The sequence below is a fragment of the Balaenoptera musculus genome, chromosome 6, assembly GCF_009873245.2.
Source record: "Balaenoptera musculus isolate JJ_BM4_2016_0621 chromosome 6, mBalMus1.pri.v3, whole genome shotgun sequence".
Taxonomy (NCBI): domain Eukaryota; kingdom Metazoa; phylum Chordata; class Mammalia; order Artiodactyla; family Balaenopteridae; genus Balaenoptera; species Balaenoptera musculus.
In genome coordinates this window covers 26576411-26599795 of record NC_045790.1, presented here as the reverse complement: position 1 = coordinate 26599795, position 23385 = coordinate 26576411, and the positions used below count along the sequence as shown (strand labels likewise).

General features: G+C 49.8%; 1 protein-coding gene across 2 annotated transcripts in view; it reads left to right on the top strand.

Moving 5' to 3' along the window:
- The first annotated feature begins 3474 nt into the window (after nt 1-3474).
- The window catches only part of BICD2 (BICD cargo adaptor 2), a 53662-nt gene continuing 33751 nt past the window's right edge, over nt 3475-23385 (top strand). For both annotated transcript variants that reach the window (XM_036855532.1, XM_036855531.1), the window contains exon 1: nt 3475-3822. In XM_036855532.1, coding sequence (XP_036711427.1) covers nt 3583-3822 — 240 coding nt within the window. In that variant the 5' untranslated portion in view covers nt 3475-3582. The remainder of the gene's footprint in view (nt 3823-23385) is intronic.

The following is a 23385-nucleotide window of genomic DNA, read 5'->3' as shown; positions in this document are numbered from 1 at the left end:
ATTCTCCTCATACAAATAAAACATTAAACCACTAAAAGGAATCAGGGCTCCTTGGAGAAATGGCTGATTCCAGGTCTGGGCCCAGAGTACAAGATGATCCTGGAACAACTTTGCTAGAATGTAAGAAAATTCTCAAAAATCGTGACATGTTGAAAGGATACAAAGCCAGCTGGTGGAGCTCCCACTGGCCAAATCTGCCACATTTGAGCATCTAAGTGAATATGGAGAGAAATGGATTATAACTCATTAAGTAAAATAAGAATCTACAGATCCATACCACTAATGAATGTAATATCTTCCCTAGAGTACAAAGTTAGTAAGTGGAAAAGGAATGATGGAAATAGAAAAGAATAGTCTGATATATACATTACCAAATATAAAATAGATAGCTAGTGGGAAGCAGCTGCATAGCACAGGGAGATCAGCTTGGTGCTTTGTGTCCACCTAGAAGGCTGGGAGGGAGATGCAAGAGGGAGGAGATATGTATATGTATAGCTGATTCACTTTGTTATACAGCAGAAACTAACACACCATTGTAAAGCAATTATACTCCAATAAAGATGTTTAAAAATAATAATAATAAATAAATATATAGAAAAGAATAGTCTGGTAATAATTCCTTTAGGCAAGAAATATCAATGAAAACTAGTGAGTTAAAAGTTTAAGGAGCTCAGGGCTTCCCTGGTGGCGCAGTGGTTGAGAATCTGCCTGCCAATGCAGGGGACACGGGTTCGAGCCCTGGTCTGGGAAGATCCCACATGCCGCGGAACAACTAAGCCCGTGAGCCACAACTACTGAGCCTGCGCGTCTGGAGCCTGTGCTCCGCAACGAGAGAGGCCGCGACAGTGAGAGGCCCGCGCACCGCGATGAAGAGTGGCCCCCGCTCGCCGCAACTAGAGAAAGCCCACGCACAGAAACGAAGACCCAACACAGCCAAAAATAAATAAATAAATTAATTAAATTTAAAAAAAAAAAAGTTTAAGGAGCTCAGCCTAAGCCGTTTTGTGATCTAATCCTGGCTACAATGCTTGCCCTTGAACAGGTCTCAGTAATTAATGATCTTAAGGGAACAAAAGAATGCAGAAACATTACCTGCTATCAGGCAAGAGAAGCAACAATAGCAAAGATAATATATCAGTTGTGAAGATTGCCAGTTATCTTTCAGTGGTAAAGGTTAGTCTGAAGCACTCAACCACCAGATCAACCAGAACCTAAGGGATGATGATGTTGACCTTTTCTGACCCTGGTGACTTCAATCAACTAAAGTTTGAATTCTGTCAACTGTCCAAGCCCCTTCAAGAATATGCATGTACCCTCAGCTTAAAACTTCCCCAATTTTACTGTTCTGGGAGATGCCGCTTTAGGAAAGATCCCCGGTGTTCTCCTTACTTGCTGCAAGTAATAAATCCTTTGTTCTCCTGATTAAAAAAAAAAAAAAAAAGTCTGAGAAGCTCATATAACTCAATTATCAAAAAAACAAACAACCCGATTAAAAAATGGGCTGGAAACTTGAATAGACATTTTTCCAAGGAAGACATATGGATGGCTAACAGGCACATGAAAATATGCTCAACATTGCTAATTATCAGAGAAATACAAATCAAAACAACAGTGAGATATCACCTCACACCTGTCAGAATGGCTAGCATCAAAAGACCACAAACAACAAATGTTGGTGAGGATGTAGAGAAAAGGGAACCCTTGTACACTGCTGGTGGGAATGTAAATTGGTGCATCCACTGTGGAAAACAGTATGGACATTCCTCAGAAAACTAAAAGTAGAACTACTATATGATCCATTAATTCCACTTCTGGGTATATATCCGAAGAAAATGAAAACACTAATTCAAAAAGATACAATGTGCCCCAATGTTCATAGCAGCATTATTTACAATGGCCAAGATATGGAAACAACCTAAATGTCCATCAACAGATGAATGGATAATGACAATGTGTTGTATACACACACACACACAAATGGAATACTATTCAGTCATAAAAATGAATGAAATTTTGCCATCTGCAACAACATGGATGGACCTAGAGGATATCATGCAAAGTGAAATGAGACAGAGAAAGACAAATACTGTTACCACTTTTATGTGGAAACTAAAGAATAAAACAAACTAGTGAACATAACAAAAAAGAAACAAGACTCACAGATGTAGAGAACAATCTAATGGTTACCAGTGGGGAGAAAGAAGGGGGGAGTGGCAGGACAAGGGTAAGGGATTAAGAGGTACAAACCACTACGTATAAAATAAAGCTACAAGGATATATTGTACAGCACAGGGAATATAGTCAATATTTTATAATAACTATAAATGGAGTATAATCTTTAAAAATTGTGAATCACTGCATTGTACACCTGAAACTCAATGTATTATAAATCAAGTATACCTCAATAAAAATTTTAAAAGCTTGAGTGACGGGATATTTGCGAAGTCTGAATTGTCTTCTCACAGAATAGTATCAATGATTACAAAGGAGTATTCAGCAGCATCCGGGCCATGGGTTTGCGAGTCTCCTGACAGGATTCTGTGAGAATTTAGCACCACCTCGTTGATATTCCAGCCAAAGTGCATAACCTAATGTAACCGTGGGGATGCACTGGTGTGTACAACTCTGGCCTGCACGCCTCAGAAAGGTCAAGGTCATAAAGACAAAGAGGGAGAAAGTCTCCCAGATTGAGGACAGTAAGGACACCTGACTGCCATTTGAGGCGTGACCCAGGACCGGGTCCCGGATCGGAACCATGCTACGAGGGTAGGGCAGGGAAGCGATGCTGGATTCGAGGCTCCGTCAGTGTCGGCGGTCCTGAATTGGATCATCGTAGGGCGCATGGAAATGCCTAATTCTTAGGAAACACGCACGAGGCATTTCGTATTTAGCTGGGGCGAAGGCGTCTCTTCCGCTAGCGGTTTGACCATCTCTCCCACTGGTTACGTCCTGGGCTCCGCAGGACTCGCCCGTCTGAACCGTCGGGTTATAGTCCCCACCGCCACCCGGCCCGCCGTCCCCGCGACGCTCCGAGCGCTCCACGTGGGGTGGTTCAGACCGGTGGCCGGCTCCACCCAGCCCCTGCACAGCGTAGTCAGCGTCCTCCCCGTGACCCACCGCACCACCTACCCACGCCTCGCAGGCCCGGGGGCGGGCACCGGAAAACACCAGTTTCCGGCTCCGCGACGGCGGATGCCCTGGCCAATCACGGGCGGGGGTGGGCGGGCGTGTGGAACTAAGGGCCTTGTAGTCGGCGCGCTGGTGGGACTACGACCCCCACAATGCTCCGCGCGGTAGCAGCGGAGGCTACAGCATTGGAAGGGGCCTCCCAGCACGGGGCGCGGGCCAATCATGGGCGGGGGAAGACGGGCGCTGAGCACGACGGGCCTTGTAGTTGCCGCGGGCGGGACTATGGCCCCCACAGTGCCCCGCGCGGCGGCGAACTCACGGCGGCTGCGTGGCGGCGGCGGCCGGGGCGCCGTCGGGTTGGGCGGCGGCGGCGGCAGCGGCGGCGGCGGCGGCGGCGGTCGGGAACCCGGCCTGAGCCTCGGAGCGAGTGGCGTGACTCCGGCCGTGGTCACCATGTCCGCGCCGTCCGAGGAGGAGGAGTACGGGCGGCTAGTGATGGAGGCGCAGCCGGAGTGGCTGCGCGCGGAGGTGAAGCGGCTGTCGCACGAGCTGGCCGAGACCACGCGTGAGAAGATCCAGGCGGCCGAGTACGGGCTGGCAGTGCTCGAGGAGAAGCACCAACTCAAACTGCAGTTCGAGGAGCTCGAGGTGGACTACGAAGCCATCCGCGGCGAGATGGAACAGCTCAAGGAGGTAAGGAGCAAGGGCCGCCGGCGCCACGCCCTCCGCGACCCCGGCCAATCCCGACCCCGGACCCGGACTGACCTCAGCACTGACCCCAGAGCCGGCCCTTGGCCCTGGCCAAGACTACCCCCGAGCGGACCCCCAACCAGCCTCCGACGCAGGCCAAACAGACCCCTGACCCCGGGCCGGGTCGACCCCCCAGCCGACCCCTGACCCCAGGCAGGCCGGACCAGCACCGGGGCGCCCAGGGTCAGTGTGCCTGGCCGGCCGGGAGGCGGCCCTGCGGTGGCTGGCGGGCCCCAAGTGTGGTGGGCGATGCGCGTTCTAGAAACTCTGGCCTCCGCGGCAAAGGCTGCGGTGGAGCCGTGTGGTCAGCCTTTCTGCTACTGATGGCAGGTATCGGGCACGGTGGGATGGCGTCCTTTGCGGTGTTTGACTTTCCGAGTGCGGGGGATGGGGACGTGGGATGGATGCAGGTGACCGGCTGGGAAAGACCGGGCGTGTGTCTCCATCGTCTCCAGGCACATCACCTCCTTTCTCTGGGCGCAGCTGCCTTCAGAGGTTTCAGCGCCGGGAGACCAGGAAAAGGCGAAGTCGGGGGTTTGCTTTGCATGTGTTCATCACAGCTGGCGGGGGTACCCCACAGCCCCTCCCCATGCTCAGCTCGCTGACCACCGCACTAGTTACTTCTCTGTGATACAGTGCTTCTGTCCACTTCTCGTCCTGGTTGCCCTCCCAGGCCCTTCCCTGAAGTTGGGGGACAGGTCTGTGGGTGTTTGTCATGGATAAGCCTTGTGTCTCCTGTGTGAATTTTACTTCGGGGTGAGCAGGTTAGACCCCCAGGCTGCCAAAGAGTCTTGCAGCGAGAGAGCTGCGCAGTCCTGCCGTGAAGTAATTCTCTTGGGTGATTTAAGCACCATTTTCTCTCAGTCTTCCTTGCCTCCCCAGCCTTGTTGTGGGGGTGGGGAGGGAGAAGTTGCTTCCTGGGTGGAACACCCAGGTTTGGATCCAGGTCTTGCCCTTTGCTGGTGATGTGGCTATGAGCAGGGACCTTAGCTTCTCTCTCTGCAACATCCCACCCAGAAAGGGTTCGTCTGAGGCATATTTAAAAAGCCTGGACAAGTTGTTAAGTATCTAGCCTGTCAGTGCCTGAGATAGTCTGCCTCTTCCCTACTTGATTCTTACCTTGTCCAGGTAGGCTCCTGGCCCTTGTTCTCAGGATCCACCATGCTCGCTGCTTCCCGGACTGCCCACCTCCCAGCACCCCGCTCCCAGTGGCCTCAGGAAGGTGCCTGGGCTATTTCAAGCTTCCGTGTCTCACTGGGGAGACCAGTTGGGTCTCCTTCTGATAGTGCAGGGAATTAATTCATGAAGGTACTTAAATCTGTGCTTGGTGGAGCAGGTGCCCTGTAGAAGACAGATAGGGGTCCCAGGGAGGGTGGTGGTAGAGCTCATTCGACCCGAGGTCTTGTGTCTGTCAGCAGGTATTGGTGCCTACTCTAAGCCAGCCTTATCTGGCACTAGATCTACAAGAGGGGTGACATGTAACCCCTCTGGCAAGGGCCTCATCTTAGTGTGCGGGGTAGGGGAATGTGCCCAAGATGGAGGGATGCTGAGGGGGCCTTGAGAATATGGAGTGGGAGACCTTAGGCTCACCCTCTGCAGCTCAGAGGTGAGCCTGGTCTTCCCTAGCCTCTCCCCTCAGAGTTCATAGTGAGCCCCCACTGGCAGCATGTGCAATCCCCTTCTGTGTTCACAAGCTCGAATTCACGTCCGCTGTAAGAGCAGACCAGAAGGGAAAGTTGCACAGGAATTAACCATTCCCTGCTTAGGGACCTTTCAGTTGTCAGCGTTTTACTGTCACAGACGTTTGGGCAATGTAAGAATCTTGACTCAGTTTTGTGGCATGCGTCTGGAGGAGGGGTCCCCAGGGGAATTGGGAAGAAGGTATATCGGTCTCCACAGGTGTTCTTCAGGTGGCTGCTTGCTTAGTTTGATGTTACCGCCTGGCTCTCACACACACTGGCCACATGGCCTTGGACACATTGTCCCACTGTCCTGAACTTCAGTTTCCCTCATTGTAGGTGGGATAAGAACAGTTCAGCTGGAAGTCTCAGCAGAACTAGAGGAAGGTGCATCAGAGCCTCAGTAGATGTTGCCAGAAAGCTCACACCAGTGTACTCAAAGCCATGTCAGCACAGGCTCTTGTCAACCTCTCGTAATTCTTGTTATTGTTGTACTTGGAAATATTAACTCTTATTTTAAAAATCAAGATTTAAGGAGACCATATCTGTTGGGTCTTTTTAAAATTTTATTTGTTTTCTCCTGTAGAGCGATGAGCCATCTTCATTCTTTTAAAACTTTATTTCTTTAACTAAAGTGGGTTCAGTTACTAACAAATTATGCTACAAACAGAGGAGCCTGTATTCCTGTTGAGCATTTGTAGATAATACTGTCTTAGAGGGAGAGAAGCTGGCTGGTCTGTCCCAGGTGACTGGGTTGTGACCAGACCTGAGGGAGGGTCCTCTGTGGGGCCAGTGGCAGTGGTGCTGGCCCTGCAGCCTTTCTCACTTGGTGAATGTATGTGTGTCTGTGTCCTACTGACACCATGGTGTGCGGGAGGAAGGGTACCCACTGGCCCATTCTGCCTAACCATTTTGCTAGTGATTGAGCTTGGCTTAATAAGGGCCCTGTCTGTCCCAAGTTCTGCTGTGCCCCCTTCCCCACCGTGGTGACAGATTTTGGTCAGCCATGTGATGCTTCCTGTCCTCAGTAGCCATGGAACATCTCACTCTGTGTCCTTAGCTGCAGTTTGAAAAGGACAGGTGTGCTGCCCTTTTCAAGACAGTTCCTGCCTGCGTGGCTCAGGCAGGTACCATGAGTGAGTGGTCCTTGTAGGTTGGGAATGTGAGGGCTGGAGGGCATGCCCCAGGCAAGTGGTGGGGGTCCTGGTGCAGTCTCAGCCCCACCCTCACTTGGCTCCCAGAGAGAGCAGGAAGACAAAGTCTCCATGCCCTTGCTGACTTATGTGCTACCTCAGGATCTTGTCTGTGCAGTATACTTATATCCCAGGGAAGCCGAGGGTGGAGTTTGGTGAGCTGAAGCCTGTCACAGGCTGGGACTGGTGCCTGGCACACAATAAGTGCTTACGCAGTACGTGTGTGTTGGCTGGTGTCATCAGCTCCTTCCTTCCCTCCACCTCACCCAGGCCTGGATCCCCTCCCTTCTGTCCCTGTAGTCACCTTGTCTCTGCTCCTTGTTCTCGCAAGGTCTGGAGTGGCCCTGCTGCATGTCCCAGAGGGCGGCCTGAGCCTGCTGCCTGGGGCCTCTGGCCTGGCTCAGCCTGCACTGCTGTCTGCATCCTGGTTGCCTTCACTGCCCTCACCATCCCTGCCTCTTCCCAATCTTGGATCTTGGAAGCCCTGCCTGCCCTTCAAGGCCTGGACACTTTTCAGAGCCTCCTCTGGACTTGCCTGAGCCCAGCTCCCAATACCTGGGTATCCCTCCATCCTGCAGGCTCAGCGGCTGCATGAACAACTGTGGCAGAGCTGGTGGGAGCAGCCGCTCTGTCCTCTTCGCTTCCTCCTTCCCATCCCTCTTGTAATTTCCTCTCTCAGAGGATGGGGAAACCAAGGTAGGGATGGGTGTGAGTGATTGAGGAAGGTCCAATGGCTCAGACCAAGTTGGAAGTTGTTTTTGGGCACCAGGTTCCTGTCCAACTCTGTGTAGAAGTTCCGGCCATGAGCTGGCTTCACCGAGGAGAGTGGTGTGAGAGCTGCCGCTCAGGCCTCACCCCCGTTGGTGAGCTGTTCCTGCCATAACCTCCGCAGGCCCCACCGACTCCTGCAGTCCTCATGCCAGCCCTTGGGGTCACCACCCTGTTATGTCTGTTGTACTGCTGGGGAAACCGAGGCATAGAGAAGCTGAGTTTCACTCAAGGCTCTGAGCCTAGGAAGCCTGTCCCCAAGAGAGCAGGCACCTGTGGAAGAGGGAAGGGCAATTGGAGGCCTCTGGGCAAGGCCCATCCTCCTCAAGTGTTTGTTTTGAGACAGGAAAAGTCCTGATCTGGACTAAACCCTGTGAGGATTCTGCTCATCTGATACCACCCTAGAACTTGGAGCAGAGAGCCATTGGGGGTTGGGAGACTCTAGGAGACCTGTGGGCCTTTCAGGGCAAGCTGTGTGGTGGTCTGCTGTCAGCATGAAGAAGCCTGACTTGTGGTGGAAGTTGGGCTCCAGGGAATCCTGGAGGTGCTGAGATAGCCCTGCTCCCAGGGGTCTAACAGCTGGGAGAGGCAGCTACCAACATCCAAAGGCAATGACCACACGCCCCACTGTGGCTGCATTGCTGGACACTCCCCACTTTCCTGCCTGCAGAGCTTGTGTCTGGCAGGGCGTTGTGAAGCAGTCTTGAGGGCTCTTCCATTTTTAAAAACTCCCAAGACTCCTGTGTCACCTGGCATTCTGTCTTCCTGCAGGGCCTGGGGGTTAAGCAGCTGTGTACCTCAGTGTTCTCAGGGTGTGGCTTTGGACGGGTGGTTGGGCACACTGTGAAGGAGCTGCTTTTCCATAGCTGGTGCAGGAGGGAGGCCAGGCCTAAGAGTGGCACTGCCTGGGCAGGTGAGGAGGTACTGCACGTGCTGTCCAGGGCTGTGGTTTCCACACTTTGGCTCCAAGGGAGCAACTGGACCCTTCCTGGGCCCTCAGGAGCTGTGTGGCCCTGGAGGAATGGCTCTGCCCTCAGGATCAGGCTGGTGTACCTGGGGCACTTGGGCAGGTAGTGGCTGAGGCTCCTTAAGTTTGAGCAGCTGCCTCAGAGAGAGCCATGGCCAGGTAGACACAGACTCCTGCTGGGCCTTCCCACCTCAGGGACCCCAACGCCTTACTGTGAGGGAGGAGAGATCAGTTTACCCTTGTCAATTTGGGGCAGCCAACCCTCAGTCAGACCTGCATCTCCACATCCGTGCACTGGATAAAGGGCCACTACACACGCTGAAGATAAAGAAAGATTTGGTTTCTTCTTAGACAGCGAAGTGAAGGTGGCTAGCGGGCAGGGGCTGGCCAGGACCCTGCAGGCTCTGATGGATGAGACTCTCCTGGGCCCCAGACCCCATATTGTCCAGTGTTTGAAGTGTGGCCCCTCAAGCTGTCCCCCAGAGCCGGAGAGGGCCCAGTGTGACTGCCCAGCCGCTGTCCTGGGCATCAAACCTTTCTGTCCCAGCCCTGCTCTGCCATGGGAGGTGGACTGACATATGGGGCTGCAGGGGCAGGGTGCGTCTCGGGGACATGTGGTGGAACAGGCAGTCCAGGCTCAGGCAGGTGATGGCATCAAGGAGGATCGGGGCCTGGCTTCTTCTTTAGAGCTTAATATGTTTTAAAAAATTGTTCATTCACTTTAAGAACGTCAAAATGTAGAAATGAGCATGTCTCTGTAGGAATTATGGAGTATGTATGGGTAACTACCGGGTTTTTCTACTTGCCAGTTTTTTTCTTCCTGTGTATGTATGTGAGATACATATGATCTATAAAAACTAGAAAGTGCTTTGAGCATCTATAACAGTTGTTTTAAAAAAGACACAGAGTTTGGTGTTACTCTTTGAGTTGCAGAAAAGTAGGTTTCATTCAAGTGGTCGAAGACATGGAGGTTTCCATGGGTTTGGAAGGTTCTGTGCACTTCCAGTCTATTGTTGTATCATGTGAAATAATTGTCGTAGTTTGAGTTTTATGGGTTTGCTTTTTTAAGGCAGTTTTTCTGCACTGTTCCCCTCCTAAAGGTCTTCCATCTTTAGAGGAAGTTTTAAGCATAACCAGAGCAGAGAGATTGGCCTGCATGTTTTTGCACCCACTTTGGCAGCTGCAGCTTTGGCAGCCTCCGTTCTGTGCCTCACTTCTACTGTAAGTACATTGGTGTGTTGTGTTGAGAAATTAATCTGTGATTCTGTTTTTTTATAAAAACAGAATCACAGGTTAATTTTCATACCTCACAAGATTAACAGTGACTCTTTAATGTCATCTTCTATCTGGTCAGCATCCGGATTTCCCTATTTGGCTCATAGTCGCTTTACAGTTGTTCTGTTTGCATTGGGAGCCAAGCAGGGTCCACTTGGTGCCCCTGGCTGAGGGCGCCACTGCTTACAGGGCCTCATGTGACCATCCTGAGGCTGCCCGTCCTGCTTCCCCACTGGCAACCTGGAGTAGCTGTCCCCGCCCCCGTGCAGGCCAGGCACCTCACTCTTGTCTTGTCTTTCCTTTTTCTTTTTTAAGAAATTGGCCATAGTGCTACCTTCAGCTGATACATGGCCTTGCCCTTGCACTGCTGGGTCATTGTTGCCCATCCAGTTCATTAGCCCAGCTTTTATTGTGCCACTGAGGCTCATGGTCACCTGTCAAGTGTATTCTGACTGTGATGCTGAGAGGTGTCCAGCTCTCGCTGAACCAGGAGGGAGGAGCTCTCTTTGTCCCAGTTCCATAGGTGAGGATGCTGGGGCTCAGAGTGAGGGCTAACATCCCACACTGTGTGCTAGCAAGGCTTGACATGATCTTGAGTGGTCCTCTCCCTGGGCCTTGGTTTCTTTGTTTTAGGCCAGCACATCCCTGAAGCCCTGGCAGTGGACCAGATTCTCCCTCAGTGATGGTGTCAGGGCAGGCGTGGGACCTCACCCTTCTAGCTCCTGGGGTCCCCTGGGCATTCTCCTCCCACCTTCCCCCTCACATCCTGCCCCAAATGCTCTGCAGGGGTCCAGGCTTGTCCACCAACCTGAGAGATTCCCTGGGTGTTGTAGAACCGTGGCCCAGGATGATCAGAGGGGATGTAGGCCCCTGGAAGTTGCTGCGCCCAACAGTCATGAACCCAAGGCTGTACCTAATGTTGCCCCATTGCCGGTTTGGAGAGGCTGGGATTGCAGTGAGTGCAGCAGCAGCTGACAAGCAAGTCTGCATTCTCATCAGCACTTGGTGTTGTCGGTTTTGTCATCGTGGCCAGCGTGGTGAGGGAGAAAGGGTGTCTCAGAGGGTTTGATTTTTTTCTTATGGGAGCAGTCAGTTCTGCCATAACACTGATTTTGAAAATGCAGATTTTTTCCAGAGTGATTGATATTTGAGGGAACAATATGAGCATAATGAGAGTTTATGTGTGATTTTGTCCTCAGAAAACACCAGGTGAACACAGAACCTGCACCCAGTGACCCACCCACCTGCATCTGGTGCGACTTTCCATCTCATTTCAGAAGGCCTGCTTTCCCCCTCTGGAGACATCATATCCACGGGCAAACCTCAGGGTTTTGTCAAGATAAAGTGCCATGTGTTGCAGCATTTATGTGTTTTTAAACTACCTGACACTTATAAAACTGTGCTGCCTTTTTTCATTAATTTAAAAAAATAAACTACTTTAGATCCCCTGGCTGAGGTGTTTGTTAGGCATCTCCACTTCAAGGTGCTCTTTCATCCTTTCCAAACTGCACAGCCACCACCCTAAGGAGGAGGCGGGGGCGGGAGAGGGTCATGCTCACTGCCTTGAGGGGAAGCGTGAACATACATTGTTCGGAATTTTTCCCCATGGGAGACATGTCTCTTCCCAATTTATTTGTTTATTCATCCATTCATTTATATTGGTATGGACTCACGGATATTTATTTTATATTTGGGCTTTATTTTGTTGCTCAGCTTGTTACAGCTTTGGCCCCTGGCAGCTCTTTCATTTGGCTCCTGTGCCCCTTCAACATACCCATCATTGTGATTGTTTCCTTCCTTCCTTCCTTCCTTCCTTCCTTCCTTCCTTCCATCCATCCATCCTCCCTTCCTCCCTCCCTCCCTCCCTTCCTCTCTTCCTTCCTGAGAGCCTCTTTACTTTCTGGTGCTACAGGGTTCTCCAGAGTCATCCTGTATGTTCCCTGCCCCAGTACAAGAGTAAGCATTCTCCAAGGAGTCCTGGTTCCTTTTATTGGAGAATGGTATTAGAAGCCAAGATCTGGGTGCTGGGTGTTTGTTGCTGCTGGAGTGTCCCTGCTTCTAGGCCCTCTCAGCCAACAGAGGCAGGAGATAGATGTGGCCCACATATACACACACATCTATAAACATTTCTAGATGTAGTCACATGTATTTATATTAAGCTGAACATGAGTTCCTACTGATGTCTCCAGCTCTGATCTATCACCACGTAGATCATTCCCACCACCTCCCCTTGCTTATCTGTATGTAACCTCCCTCCACCAGTGAGACACCTGGCTTCCGCATCCCCCACACAGCTACATAATGGTTCCATTCCAGCACACATCACAGTAGTGTCAGAACTGTTGACCTATACCCCTTTGTGAAATAATTTATCAACTAGAGTATAGTGCTCACGTGCCGTTCTTTTTGACTTCGGTCTTATATACTCCACTGATTTCCAAATACAGTACTTAAGCAAGCACCTTATTTGCTATCCCCTTCAGTGAGGTGGTTTCATCTATCTGTAACGTAGTTAGATTGTTTTACCACATTCTGTGTTCCAGCCTAGGATCCCCATACCTCATAAATGATTTTTTTAAAAATTTTTATACATTAAGGTCCACTCTTTGTGTTGCAAAGTTATCTGGGTTTTGACAAACAAGTAGTGTCATTTATCTACCATTACAGTATCATACAGAATTGTTTCACTCTGTTAAAAAAAATCCCCTGTGCTTTATTCAACACCACTCCACCCCAAAAAAAGAACCCCTGGCCACCGCTGATCTTTTACTTTCTCCATAGTTTTGCCTTTTCCAGAATGTCATATAACTGGAATCATATAGTATGTAGCCTTTTCAGATTGGCTTCTTTCACTTAGCAATATGTTTTTAAGATTGATCCATGTGTTTTCATTGCTTATTAGTTCTTTTTTTTTTTTCTTTTTTAAATCACAGAATGATATTTCATTGTTTAGATGTACCACAGTTTGTTTATCCATTCAAAGTGGGCATCTTGGTTACTTCCAGCTGGGAGTGATTATTAATAAAGCTGCTATAAAACATCCATGTGCAGGTTTTGTGTGGACATAAGTTTTCAGCTCCTTTAGGTGAACACCAAGGAGTGTGCGACTTGCTGGATCACAGGATAAGAGTATGTTTAGTTTTGTAAGAAACCGCCAAACTGTCTTGCAAAGTGGCTGCACCATTCTGTATTCCTACCAGAAATGAATGAGAGTTCCTGTTGCTCCACCTCCTCACCTGCATTTGGCATTGTTACTAGAGTAGGTGTATAGGGGCATCTCATTGTTCTCATTTGCATTTCTCTGCTGACATATGATGTGGAACATGTTTTCATGTGTTTGTTTGCTGTCTGTATATCCTCTTTGGTGAGGTGTCTGTTCTGATCTCTTGCTCATTTTAAAATTGAATTGTTTGTCTCCTTATCATAGAGTTTTAAGAGTCTTTTATCTATTTTAGATAAAAGTCCTACTTTGCAAATAAATAACCCAGTCTGTGGTTTGTCTTTTCATTCCCGTAATAGTGCCTTTCACAGAGCAGTTTTTAATTTTTTAAAATTTATTTATTTTTATTTTTGGCTGTGTTGGGTCTTCGTTACTGCGAGCGGGCGAGCGGGCGAGCGGGCTTCTCATCGCGGTGGCTTCTCTTGTTGCGGAGCACGGCCTGTAGGCATGCGGGCTTCAGTAGTTGTGGCTTGCAGGCTCTAGAGCGCAGGCTCAGTAGCTGTAGCTCACGGGCTTAGTTGCTCCGTGGCATGTGGGATCTTCCCGGACCAGGGCTTGAACCTGTGTCCCCTGCATTGGCAGGCGGATTCCCAACCACTGCGCCACTAGGGAAGCCCGAGAAGTTTTTAATTTTAATGCCATTTTGCTTTCATGTTAAGATTGTCCTCACCAAACCCAAGGTCATGTAGATTTTTTGCCTATGTTTTTATCTAGAGGTTTTATTAGTTTTGCATTTTATATTTAGATCTGTGGTTCATTTCAGGTTGGTTTTTGTGAGAGGTATAAGGTCTTTGTCCAGATTCATTTTTTCGCACATGGATGTACAGTTGTTCCAGCGTCATTTGTTGAAGAGACTCCTTTGTTTATGGAGTTGCTTTGCTCCTTTGTCAAAGATCAGTTGGCTGTATACGTGTGGGTCTACTCCTGAGAGTTCTGTTCTGTTCCAATCATCTGTGCAATTATCCTTTTTCCAACACACCGCCCTCTTGAATGTATGTTGCTGATTTTACTAGGTTTCTGTCTTTTTATGTGTTAATGGTGAATCTTTCCCTTAAGCCCTGTGGTTTTTGTTATGTGACTCGGCACACCTGACTGGGATCTGCTGGCCTAGGTCTTCAGCCCTGGGTTGGCAGCGTTGGTCCTGGTCATCATCAATTGATAGTCCTTCTTTTTTTTTTTTTTTTTTTTTAAATCTTGAGAAAAAGTAATAGAATGCAAATTGTTAAAAACAAAAATCACTAGTACAGTTGGTTAGATTTTTGATAGAAGATGAATGTGATACTTCTCTGTGTCTTTGTGTCACTGTTTTTAAGGTGGTCCATGAAACCTTCTGTTTGAGCAGCTCAGTCAGAGTTGACTTTACTCCTGGGAAACCACCCAGAGAGCTGCTTAACTTACTAGCCTTATGCATTTGACCCAGGCAGTAGTTAGGGGAGGGGTGTGGACTCAGCCACTGCTCAGACCTGGGATTGGGTCCCACTTGGGCATTTACTAGCTGCTTGCCCCACAGGCAGAAGCTGGTGGCTAGGTCCCTCCAAAACTGTGACAGACACATCCCCATCTTGGTTTCAGGTACCTTCACTATTATTTCAGGTGCTCACCACCCTATGTGAGCCCCTTTCCAGCCTGCCAGGCCTCTAGGTCTGGCCCTCTTCTCTGGTGCTAGGGTCAGACTCCACCCCAGAGATGCCCGCCCAGCCTTTCCCTATGCCAGCCCTGACTCTTTACTACCTTTGGAACAGGTCTGTAGGGACCCACAATGGATTTATGGTTGGTGTGGGTGGTGTTTACATGCCAGGCCGCCAAGTCTGCATCTCTCGCAGACTCTCATTACCAAGCACACCTCTTTTTCCTCATGCTTTCTCAGCATCAGTGTCTCACCTCCACTGTGGGATGCCCCTTTGTGCCTGTACTGGTTGAAGTCTGGAACACATCTCTGTTTTCAGGACCCACGGGAGCCTGTGAGGCTTTGGGGAGAGGGAACGTGCCTGGGCCAAAGGCGCAGGGCGGAGGGTCAGGTCCTGACGTGGCACTTTCTTTGGCTGTGATTTGCACAGTGGCTGCTGCAACTTAAAGCAATGTTGGTGCTGTTGTGATTGGGCTGAGAAATGGCCCCGGGCAGTCTATTGGAGGGTGTCCAGGATGAGTCAGGAGTGTTAGGCTTTCATGCCTGAGCTATGATGAAGTGAACCATGTGTGCGTGTGTGTACATGTGTTCACATGTGTGTGTGTCACAGACAGCACAGGAAGGATCCCTGCAGGCCTCAGTCTTCTGGGTGACCTCGATGTGTGCGGGTTGGAGGGGCGAGGCTGGGAGACCAGGTACCTGGCTTCAGTACAGGGTCTCAGCCGCCCACCCTGAGCCTCAGGTTCTCACCTCTTTTCATGAGCAGTGCAGCATCCTTGGTTCCTCGGGGTGTGGGAGTCCTTCCTGACAGGGACTTACCCTGCCAGGGTGACTGTGACAGAATGCCAGACATGGGGGACACTTGGCTCCTGAGACCCTTTATCTCATCATGGCTACAGCTGCTGACAGGCCCTCTGCCTTCCAGAGCCTCTTAGGGCAAATGTGAGAATTGAATCATCATTGCAGCCCATGCCCATACATAGTTCCATTGGCTCCACTCTCGTCTCTAAAGCTGCAGACCTCTGGGTTCTTGAAGGGACATGGCCTGAGTTACAGAGCCTCTGGCCACTTGCTGACTGTGAGGCTTGCTGGATGTCCCTTCCTAAATGGGGCTAATAACATGAGGACATGTGTTGAGATTAGAGATGAGGTGAGAAACCACAATCCACTCTCCTGGTGTTTCCAGCCGGGTATAGTCCCGGCTGCTCTGCCTACCAAATGTCTTCTGAGGCTTGGGATAGATGGGAGCTGGACAGCTCCCTCGACTGCAGGCCATTGAATAGAGGTTTGTGTCGGGTAGCCAGCTGCCTCGGAAGACAAGGGCTTGTCCCCAGGCCCCAGGATTGACAGAGGAGCCAGGGTCTGTGGGGAGTGCCACTGGCTACAGGGCTCAGCTGGCCAGAAGCCTGTCTGCTGACACTGGGGCAATTAGAGTGTAATCTTCTCTAAATGGCACCGATTCTGGCTAAATCCCTCCTGCTCAGGAGTGGATTCCCAGTTTTCTAAAAGCAGCTTAGCGTTTGGATGCTGCCCAGGGCAGCTGGGGTTTGTGGTTGGTGATGGGATGGATGTGGGCCTGTGGGACAGACGTGGGGGTTGGGGGTGATCCCTGTGTGAGTACCACCCCTTGGGGCCAGTTCTTCTGATCCCTACAGCCAGTGTGCAGGTGCTCTGATGGGAAACTGAGACAGGAAGCCACACAGTGGGAAGGGCAGTCCAGTGGAGAACAGCTATCACACGCGTGCCCCTCCTGGGCCTTTGGAGGGAGTCTGGGACAGAGTTGGGCCCTTGGCATGCTGATCTGATGGATGAGGCTTGTTTGCTTGGGCAGGGTGTGTGCAGGTGTGCTTGTAGCCTCTGTTCTGCTCCAGTTCCAGGTGGAGCGCTCGTCCCCAGGAGGCCCCCATCCTCTCCTGCAGGGGAGCTCTGTGCAGCCTTCCTCAGCTCTCCCTGCCCTCCTGCCGGGTGAGGCTGCTGGGAGCTCCTTGGAGCCCAGCTCCACCCTCATCCCACCCGCCCTTCCCAGCTCTGGGAGCTACTTTGCTGCAAAGAAGAAAAGTTGTTTTTGGAGTGAGAAGCCCTGTGGTGCCATTCGGGGGAATCATCTGACCTTGCTGAACCTTGGTTTGCTCACCTGTGAAATGGGAGTGATAAGTTTCTACTTTGCGTGGCTGTTGTGAAGATCAAATAAGATTCACACCCACCTCGGTCTCCTTTGGGGGGTAGCCAGGCCTTCCCAGGCTGCCTCCAAAAATGTCTAGGGGCCTGGGGCCATGCCTGCCACCACTTGTCTGTTCAGGAAACCTGTGAGCCAGGGAAGAGGGAGTGGGTCTGGGGTAGGTCCTTCTTGGAATGGAAGGTGGGAGCAGATGAGAAGAGCTGGCTGAGGGTGGTGAGCTGAGTTCTCCCGTGGAGTGCATGGGGGGTCCTTTTGTGTGGGTTTGCAGGTCTCTGAGGACCTGCGTAGGGAATGGGTCTGTTTCTGGTTTCTCAGCTGGCTTGGGTTCCCTGGGAAGCTCATGCAGAGTCAGTGTGGTGTATTGAATTCCTGCACGCCAGGGTCACCTGGGAGCTTTCAGAAATTCCAAAACATTGGCCACACCCAGAAGGATCAAACAGTTTCAGGGTGGGACGTGGGCATCAGGAGATTTCATGTTTCTGGAAGGATCCCAGTAGGAAGATGCATTTGGGAAACCTATCACGTTACTGCAGCTTATGCTAGGGATCTGAGCCCTCCCTGGCCACATGGGTGGACTCTCATTCTGTACTTCTGCACAGCTACAGGATTTATCCGCATCTCTCCACCTCAGTGCACAGTGGGGGCCCAGGAATGCCCTTGGCTGTGTCCACGTGCTGGCAGGAGGGCCTGCCTCTTTGTCTGCTTCCCACGGCCAGGTCATGGGCCACTGGCTACCCTGGGCTGGCCCTGGAAAGGACCCCTCTCTGGAGGTGTGCATGAGCCACAGGCAGACCCAGGTAGAGGGGTGAGCCTAGGAGCCATTCCTGCTGCCAAGTCACTGGGGGTGTGTCTCCTGCTGGCTGGGGAGGAGCAGTAAAGAGGAGATGCCTGCAGGGCCCGCTTCCCAGCTCCCGCAAGCACCAAGCCTCACCTAGCACCCCTACCACCTGTCCATTCACTGGACCTTCTGTCCCTGTCCACCCACTTCTGGTGTGGGCCTGTCACCCCTTTGCGGTGTCCCCACATCCTCCCTATTCTCCTGTCAGTCCGCATATATTTACTGAGTGCCATTCTCTTGCCGGGAGTGGGCTTGCCCACTCCAGGCCTGTACCCCACTTAGGAGGCACAGACTCCTTAGGCACAGGCCAGGCATGGGGTGCCATAAGGTGCACCACTGCTTGCATTCCCACAGGCCAGGCCCACCTTCCTTGTGTGAGAAGCCACCTCACCCCCACTGCCCTGGCCTGCACTATGTGTCCAAGGGGTTTGAACCCTGCCTCCCCCCAGCCCAGCTCTGTATCTGTGAACTCAAATGGTAGAGCACCAGCCCTAGGATGGCTTTCTGTAGGGAAGGTGGAAGGTCCCAGGGTAGCCCCTGACACTTTTTTTGCCTGTCCCCTGCTGTCCCTGGGGCTGACTACCCTGAGTGCCCCCCCAACCCAGGCCCCCTTGACCCCTGGTGACACCCTAGGTCTGAGATATGGCCTGATGGGGACCCAGTGGAGATGTCACAGGGCTCTGTTCAGCCCTCCAGAAGGTTCTGTTCTTGTGTGTGAGCTTGGCATGTCATCCTCCCTCCCCACCTTGTTTCTCTTCCTGGAAGCTGCTCCTGGCCAGTTCGGTCTCACCTACCTGTCGGAATTTGGGTGATTGACTGCGAGGCGAAGCTGAGCCCCTCTTTCAGTGGCAGACTGCATCGTTCAGGTACACCTCTGACAGATGCTTCTGGAGTGACAACTCTGGCTGCTGCCCAGATGATTCTATCTGTAATCAGCTCTTATTTTAAAATTGGGGCATAATTTACCTATTACAAGACACAGAGTTGTTTGTGCTCCTGTGGCTGCCCTGCCTGAGGGTCGTCCTCACATGCCTTCCAGCCCACCCCATCTGAGACAGCCCTGCCTCCCTTCTGCTGCAGTGATTAGGTTCTTTTCTAGACTTGCATATTGACGGGCTGCACCCAGGTGGCCTTTTTGTCTGGTTCCTCTGAAAGGCATCAGAGCTGTGAGTGAGTGTTGGTGGTTGCTGTTCTCTCTGAGCAGCAGTGCCTGAGTCGTATGCCTGAGTTACCAACACCTCCCCTTGGAGGACATCAGGGTCACCTGTGCAAGGCTCTGTGTGGACCTGCATTCTCAGTTTCCTCGGTGATACCTGAGGAACAGAACTCACCTCCTTTTGTCCAGGACAGATACACACAGTTGGCCACCCTGGTCCCTTGGCCAAAAGGCCAGCTCCTCTGCGGGCTCTGCCCCTTTATTTAGCTAGTGCTTGAGGATGGCAGGGCTGTGCCAGGAGGGAGGTAATCTCCATAAGTCATGTGAGGTAGGACCAAGGACCAGCACGACCAGCCTCAGCCAGATCTGGGGATTAACAAGCACTGCCCCAGTAAGCTGGAACATTCCAGATTCCAGGCTTGAGACTGGCAGGGCTGACTGGCAGGTGGGCCTGTACTTGGGAAGGTACATTTCTGGCTCCTGGTGTGATTCTTAGGTGTGGGCAACTGAACAGCAGAGTCGTGGGTCCAGGTGCTGGTTCTGCCTTCCAGTCTGTTACGCCTCTTTCCTGCCTTTTCTGGCAGTCCCACCTGGGAAGTCATATGGAGTTGCTTGTTCTCAGAGTTCAGTTTCTAACCTGTGAAAGGAGATCCCTCCTGTGAGAGAAGCTAATGGGCTCATGTTGACGCAGATTGTGAAGTGCACAGGCCTTGGGTTATTGCCCGCCCTCCTGGGCCTCTCCCAGCTGGTTCATCTCTTCCCTGGACTTCCATCCGAGCTGGAAGAGGGGCCCGGGAAAATGGGCCTTGGAGCCACTCTGTTTCTGGGTGCTGTGTGATTCTCAGGGTCTTTCTCAAGGACATCTGTCCTGGATGCATCCTCATTGATTGCCAGCTCTAGCCCTTTTTATGCCCCTCTCTCCCTACCCCGTCCGGTCCCCCATCCAGGCTGGTACTTTGTAGCTGTTGTAACTTGTTTCTCTCCAGTTGCCAGCAAGACTGTGTTCCTGTGTGGGGCAATTGGAAGCATATGGCCCAGAGTGAGCATGCAGTCCATTTTTTTGTCCCATTTCCTGGCTGGACCTTGCATTCTTATGTCAGGTTTTTGCTGAAGTGCATTTATGGAAAACTGATCTCTCATTGTCTCTCTGATACCTTCTCTTTCATTAGTAATGAGTAATTGGTCTCCCTGGGCTATATTCAGATCTGGGGTACATTTGGTTTGGGTTTTGTTAATCTTATAACTGTAATTACATACTGTAAAACGCACAGACTTTAAGTGCATGTGCACACCAACCCTGGGCACATTTGCATCCTGCTTCCTGTTCCTTCTCATCACCAGGAGTGGTGGTAGCTAAGGTTCTGAGCATCTCACCTCTAGCATTGTACATTTAGATAACATTGCAGATGTTGCATCCTTTTCAATGGTTTGATTCTATTTCAGTATGCAGTTTCATAAATCATTTTGTTTACTTTTTGAGATATAGTTTACTTCCTATTTATTTTTAAGCCCTATTTTTGATAGTTTTGACAATGGTTAAAATTAGTTTTTATTGGAGTAAAAAATACAGAAACTACACAGATCATACTTTTATAGTTTGATGTTTCCATGCAGCTCCACAGATGGAGCAAGGAGCACGTTGTCAGCATCCCAGGGACTGTTCTCTAATGCTTGTCCAGGGTTAATAATTCAGACACTGCCCCATAAATTGATCTTACCTGTTTTCGACTTACTATAGGCAGTCCTACAGACCTTGGGTTTTGTGTGTTCACTCAGCATTTTCTATCTAGAGACACTGTTGCCTGAATTTGCAGATTGTCGGCACTCATCGCTGGCAGGGTTCCATGTGGATACACCATGCTTCCTTACCCAGGTTTGTGCTGTTGGACTCTGTGCCTCTGTGAGCATGCATGTAGATAGCACCCAGGGTGGGCACTGGCATTTTCCATGTTAAATTCTGGCCTTTCTGATCTGTTTGTCCTAGTCGCCATCCTGGTGCTAGTTTGCATTTCCCCGTGGACCTTTCCTGTGCTGACTGCCTATTTGGAAACCCTCTTTTGTGAGGAGCCTGTTCAGGACCTTTACCCTTTTTTCTGTGGGGTGTCCACTCTTTTCTTCCTGATGTGTCAGAGTTCTTGATATATTCTGGACATGGATCTTCCTGCCCTCCAGCAATAGTTCTGACACTGGTGCAGCAGAAGGAGCTGGTGTGAGGGGGTAGGGATGGCCCAGAGTCCCAGCTCTGCTTCTGCCCAGGATAGCTGAGCATGATAGCTGACAGCTTGACATGGCCCCGGCCTCTTGGACCCTTAGTTTCTTGCTCCATAAAATGGGAACCAGAATTCTCCTGAGAACTTTGAGCTAGGCATTAAGTGAAATAATAGATTTAAGGAAAATTATAAGAGTGGTAGTTATTATTGTTACTAATATTAATCTTTTTTTAAATGGGAGGAGACCTTACACCTACTAGGATGGGTAAAATCAAAAGACCAACAATAACAAGTGTTGATGAGGCTGTGGAGAAATCAAAAAACCCACACTGGAGTGGAAAATGATATGCTGCTTTGGCAAACAGTTTGGCAGTTCCTCAAAGTGTCAGACAGAATTACCGTGTATATGTACCATCGGTTCACTCCTACATATATACCCAGGGAAATGAAAATATGTGTCCACACAACAACTTGTATGTAAGTGTTCACAGCAGCATTATTCATAACAACCCCAAAGTGGAAACAACACAAATGTCCATCAACTGATGAATGGATAAATAAATGTGGTCCATCCATACAATGGGATAGTATTTGACAATAAAAAGAAGTGAAGTGCTGGTACACACTACAACATGGATGAACCTTGAAAGCATTATGCTCAATGAGAGAAGCCAGTCACAGAAGGTAACATGTTGTGTGGTTCCCTTTATGTGAAATATCCTGAATAGTCTAAGACATAGAGACAGAAAGTACATTGGTGATTCTTAGGGTCTGGGGGAGGGAGCTGGGGAGTGAATGCTAATGGGGAATGAAAATGTGGGTTATGAAAATGTGAAATTAGATGGTGGTGATGGTTGCTCAACCCTGTGAATCTACTAAAAACCACTGAATTGTACATGTTAAATGGGTGAATGTTTTGGTATGCGAATTATATCTTAAATTTTTTTTCATTGGAGGCAAAGGGGAGAGTCTCTTTGCTAAATCATCTGGATAAATTGCACTATTGCTCTCAAGTAATCCCAGAGGATTTGGGGCAGCTTCCTTCAGCCTTATAGCTGTGGTGTCCCAGACACATGAGCATCAAGTGATAACTCAGGCACCTTAGCCTTTTAGGTTCAGCCCTTCTTGTTAGCGTATTTATCATTTTCTTTGAATATCATTTTCTGGTTAAATTAATATTCAAGGTTAATATTTTTTGATGTTGAGATTATACATGTACTTTTTTTTAAAGTATGTTTTCCTAACCTAATTTAACTTGGGAGGATTGGAGATTTCTAAATGACCTTTTTGGAGGTGTTTCTCAGCGCATTTTCTGGAGAAAATCAGACAATCAGACCTGCAGACAATATGGAATTAATATATCCTTTCTTCTGTTTCTTTCTTCCAGTCTCTGAAGTGTGGTGAGAGGTTATCTTGCCTTGTCCTTTTAAGTGGAGTGACTCTAGTGCTTGTCCATTATTTATTAACGCGTTCTGTTCCTTGTTAAGTTGGCTCTCATTTTAAATCTGTCTAGGTAGATTTACTACAGCTATAGGTGCTCTTTCTGTGAAATTAAGAAAGAAAGTTACCATATCCATTTTTCTAAAACTTCAGTTGAGGAGTGAATTGAAAGCATCTTAGTGCAGATGACATTCTTACATCCTTTCTAAACATTAGTTTGTCCGTGACAGGGATGTTGATAGTTCACCTTCTGACAGCACTATATGGTTTACTTACTGTGCTTGCTTATCCTGATCCTGGACAGGTGCCAAAGCAATATTTTTAAATTGAATTAAATTAGTGCCACTGGTTTTGTGTTCCTGGGGCAGGTGAATGATTCTCAAGGTGAACTGTTGGCTTCTGTTTGCTGAGGTCTCACCCAAGTTTTTGCATGCACAGTCAGCCCAGGTGTCTTCGGACACCCCCCAACCCCCGCCGGCTTTTGAAGGAAGGATTTGTGGAGCTCCTCTATGAGTTACAAGGTGTCCATTGAGCCTGTGATGACTGCCCCTCCCTCCCCTCCCCCCATCCTGTCTTGTGCTGTGAGTGGACATGGAAGTGGACAGAGAAGTCCCAGGTTCCAGTCCTGCAACACAGTTCAAAGTTCCAAGGAGTGGGGCGGCAGGGCGGAGGGGACTGGCTTGCAGCTCCCTGTTTTAGGGGCATGTGCTTTTCCTATGGATATAATCATCACCAGCTTGAGAAAATACACTAACTTAGTGGCTTTTGTTTTTTTTTCTTTTGTTTTGGGTTTTTGTTGTGTCACTTCCCCTTTGTGAGACCTTTGCCTCATTACTTTGTTCAGTTTCTGTTTCTTTTTATCATTAATATGTATTTTTAGTGTAACCCCTCCCGCAGCACAGTACTGCTTTGGCAGTGATCCCCAAGTTCTGATATGAGATGTTTCTATTTTTT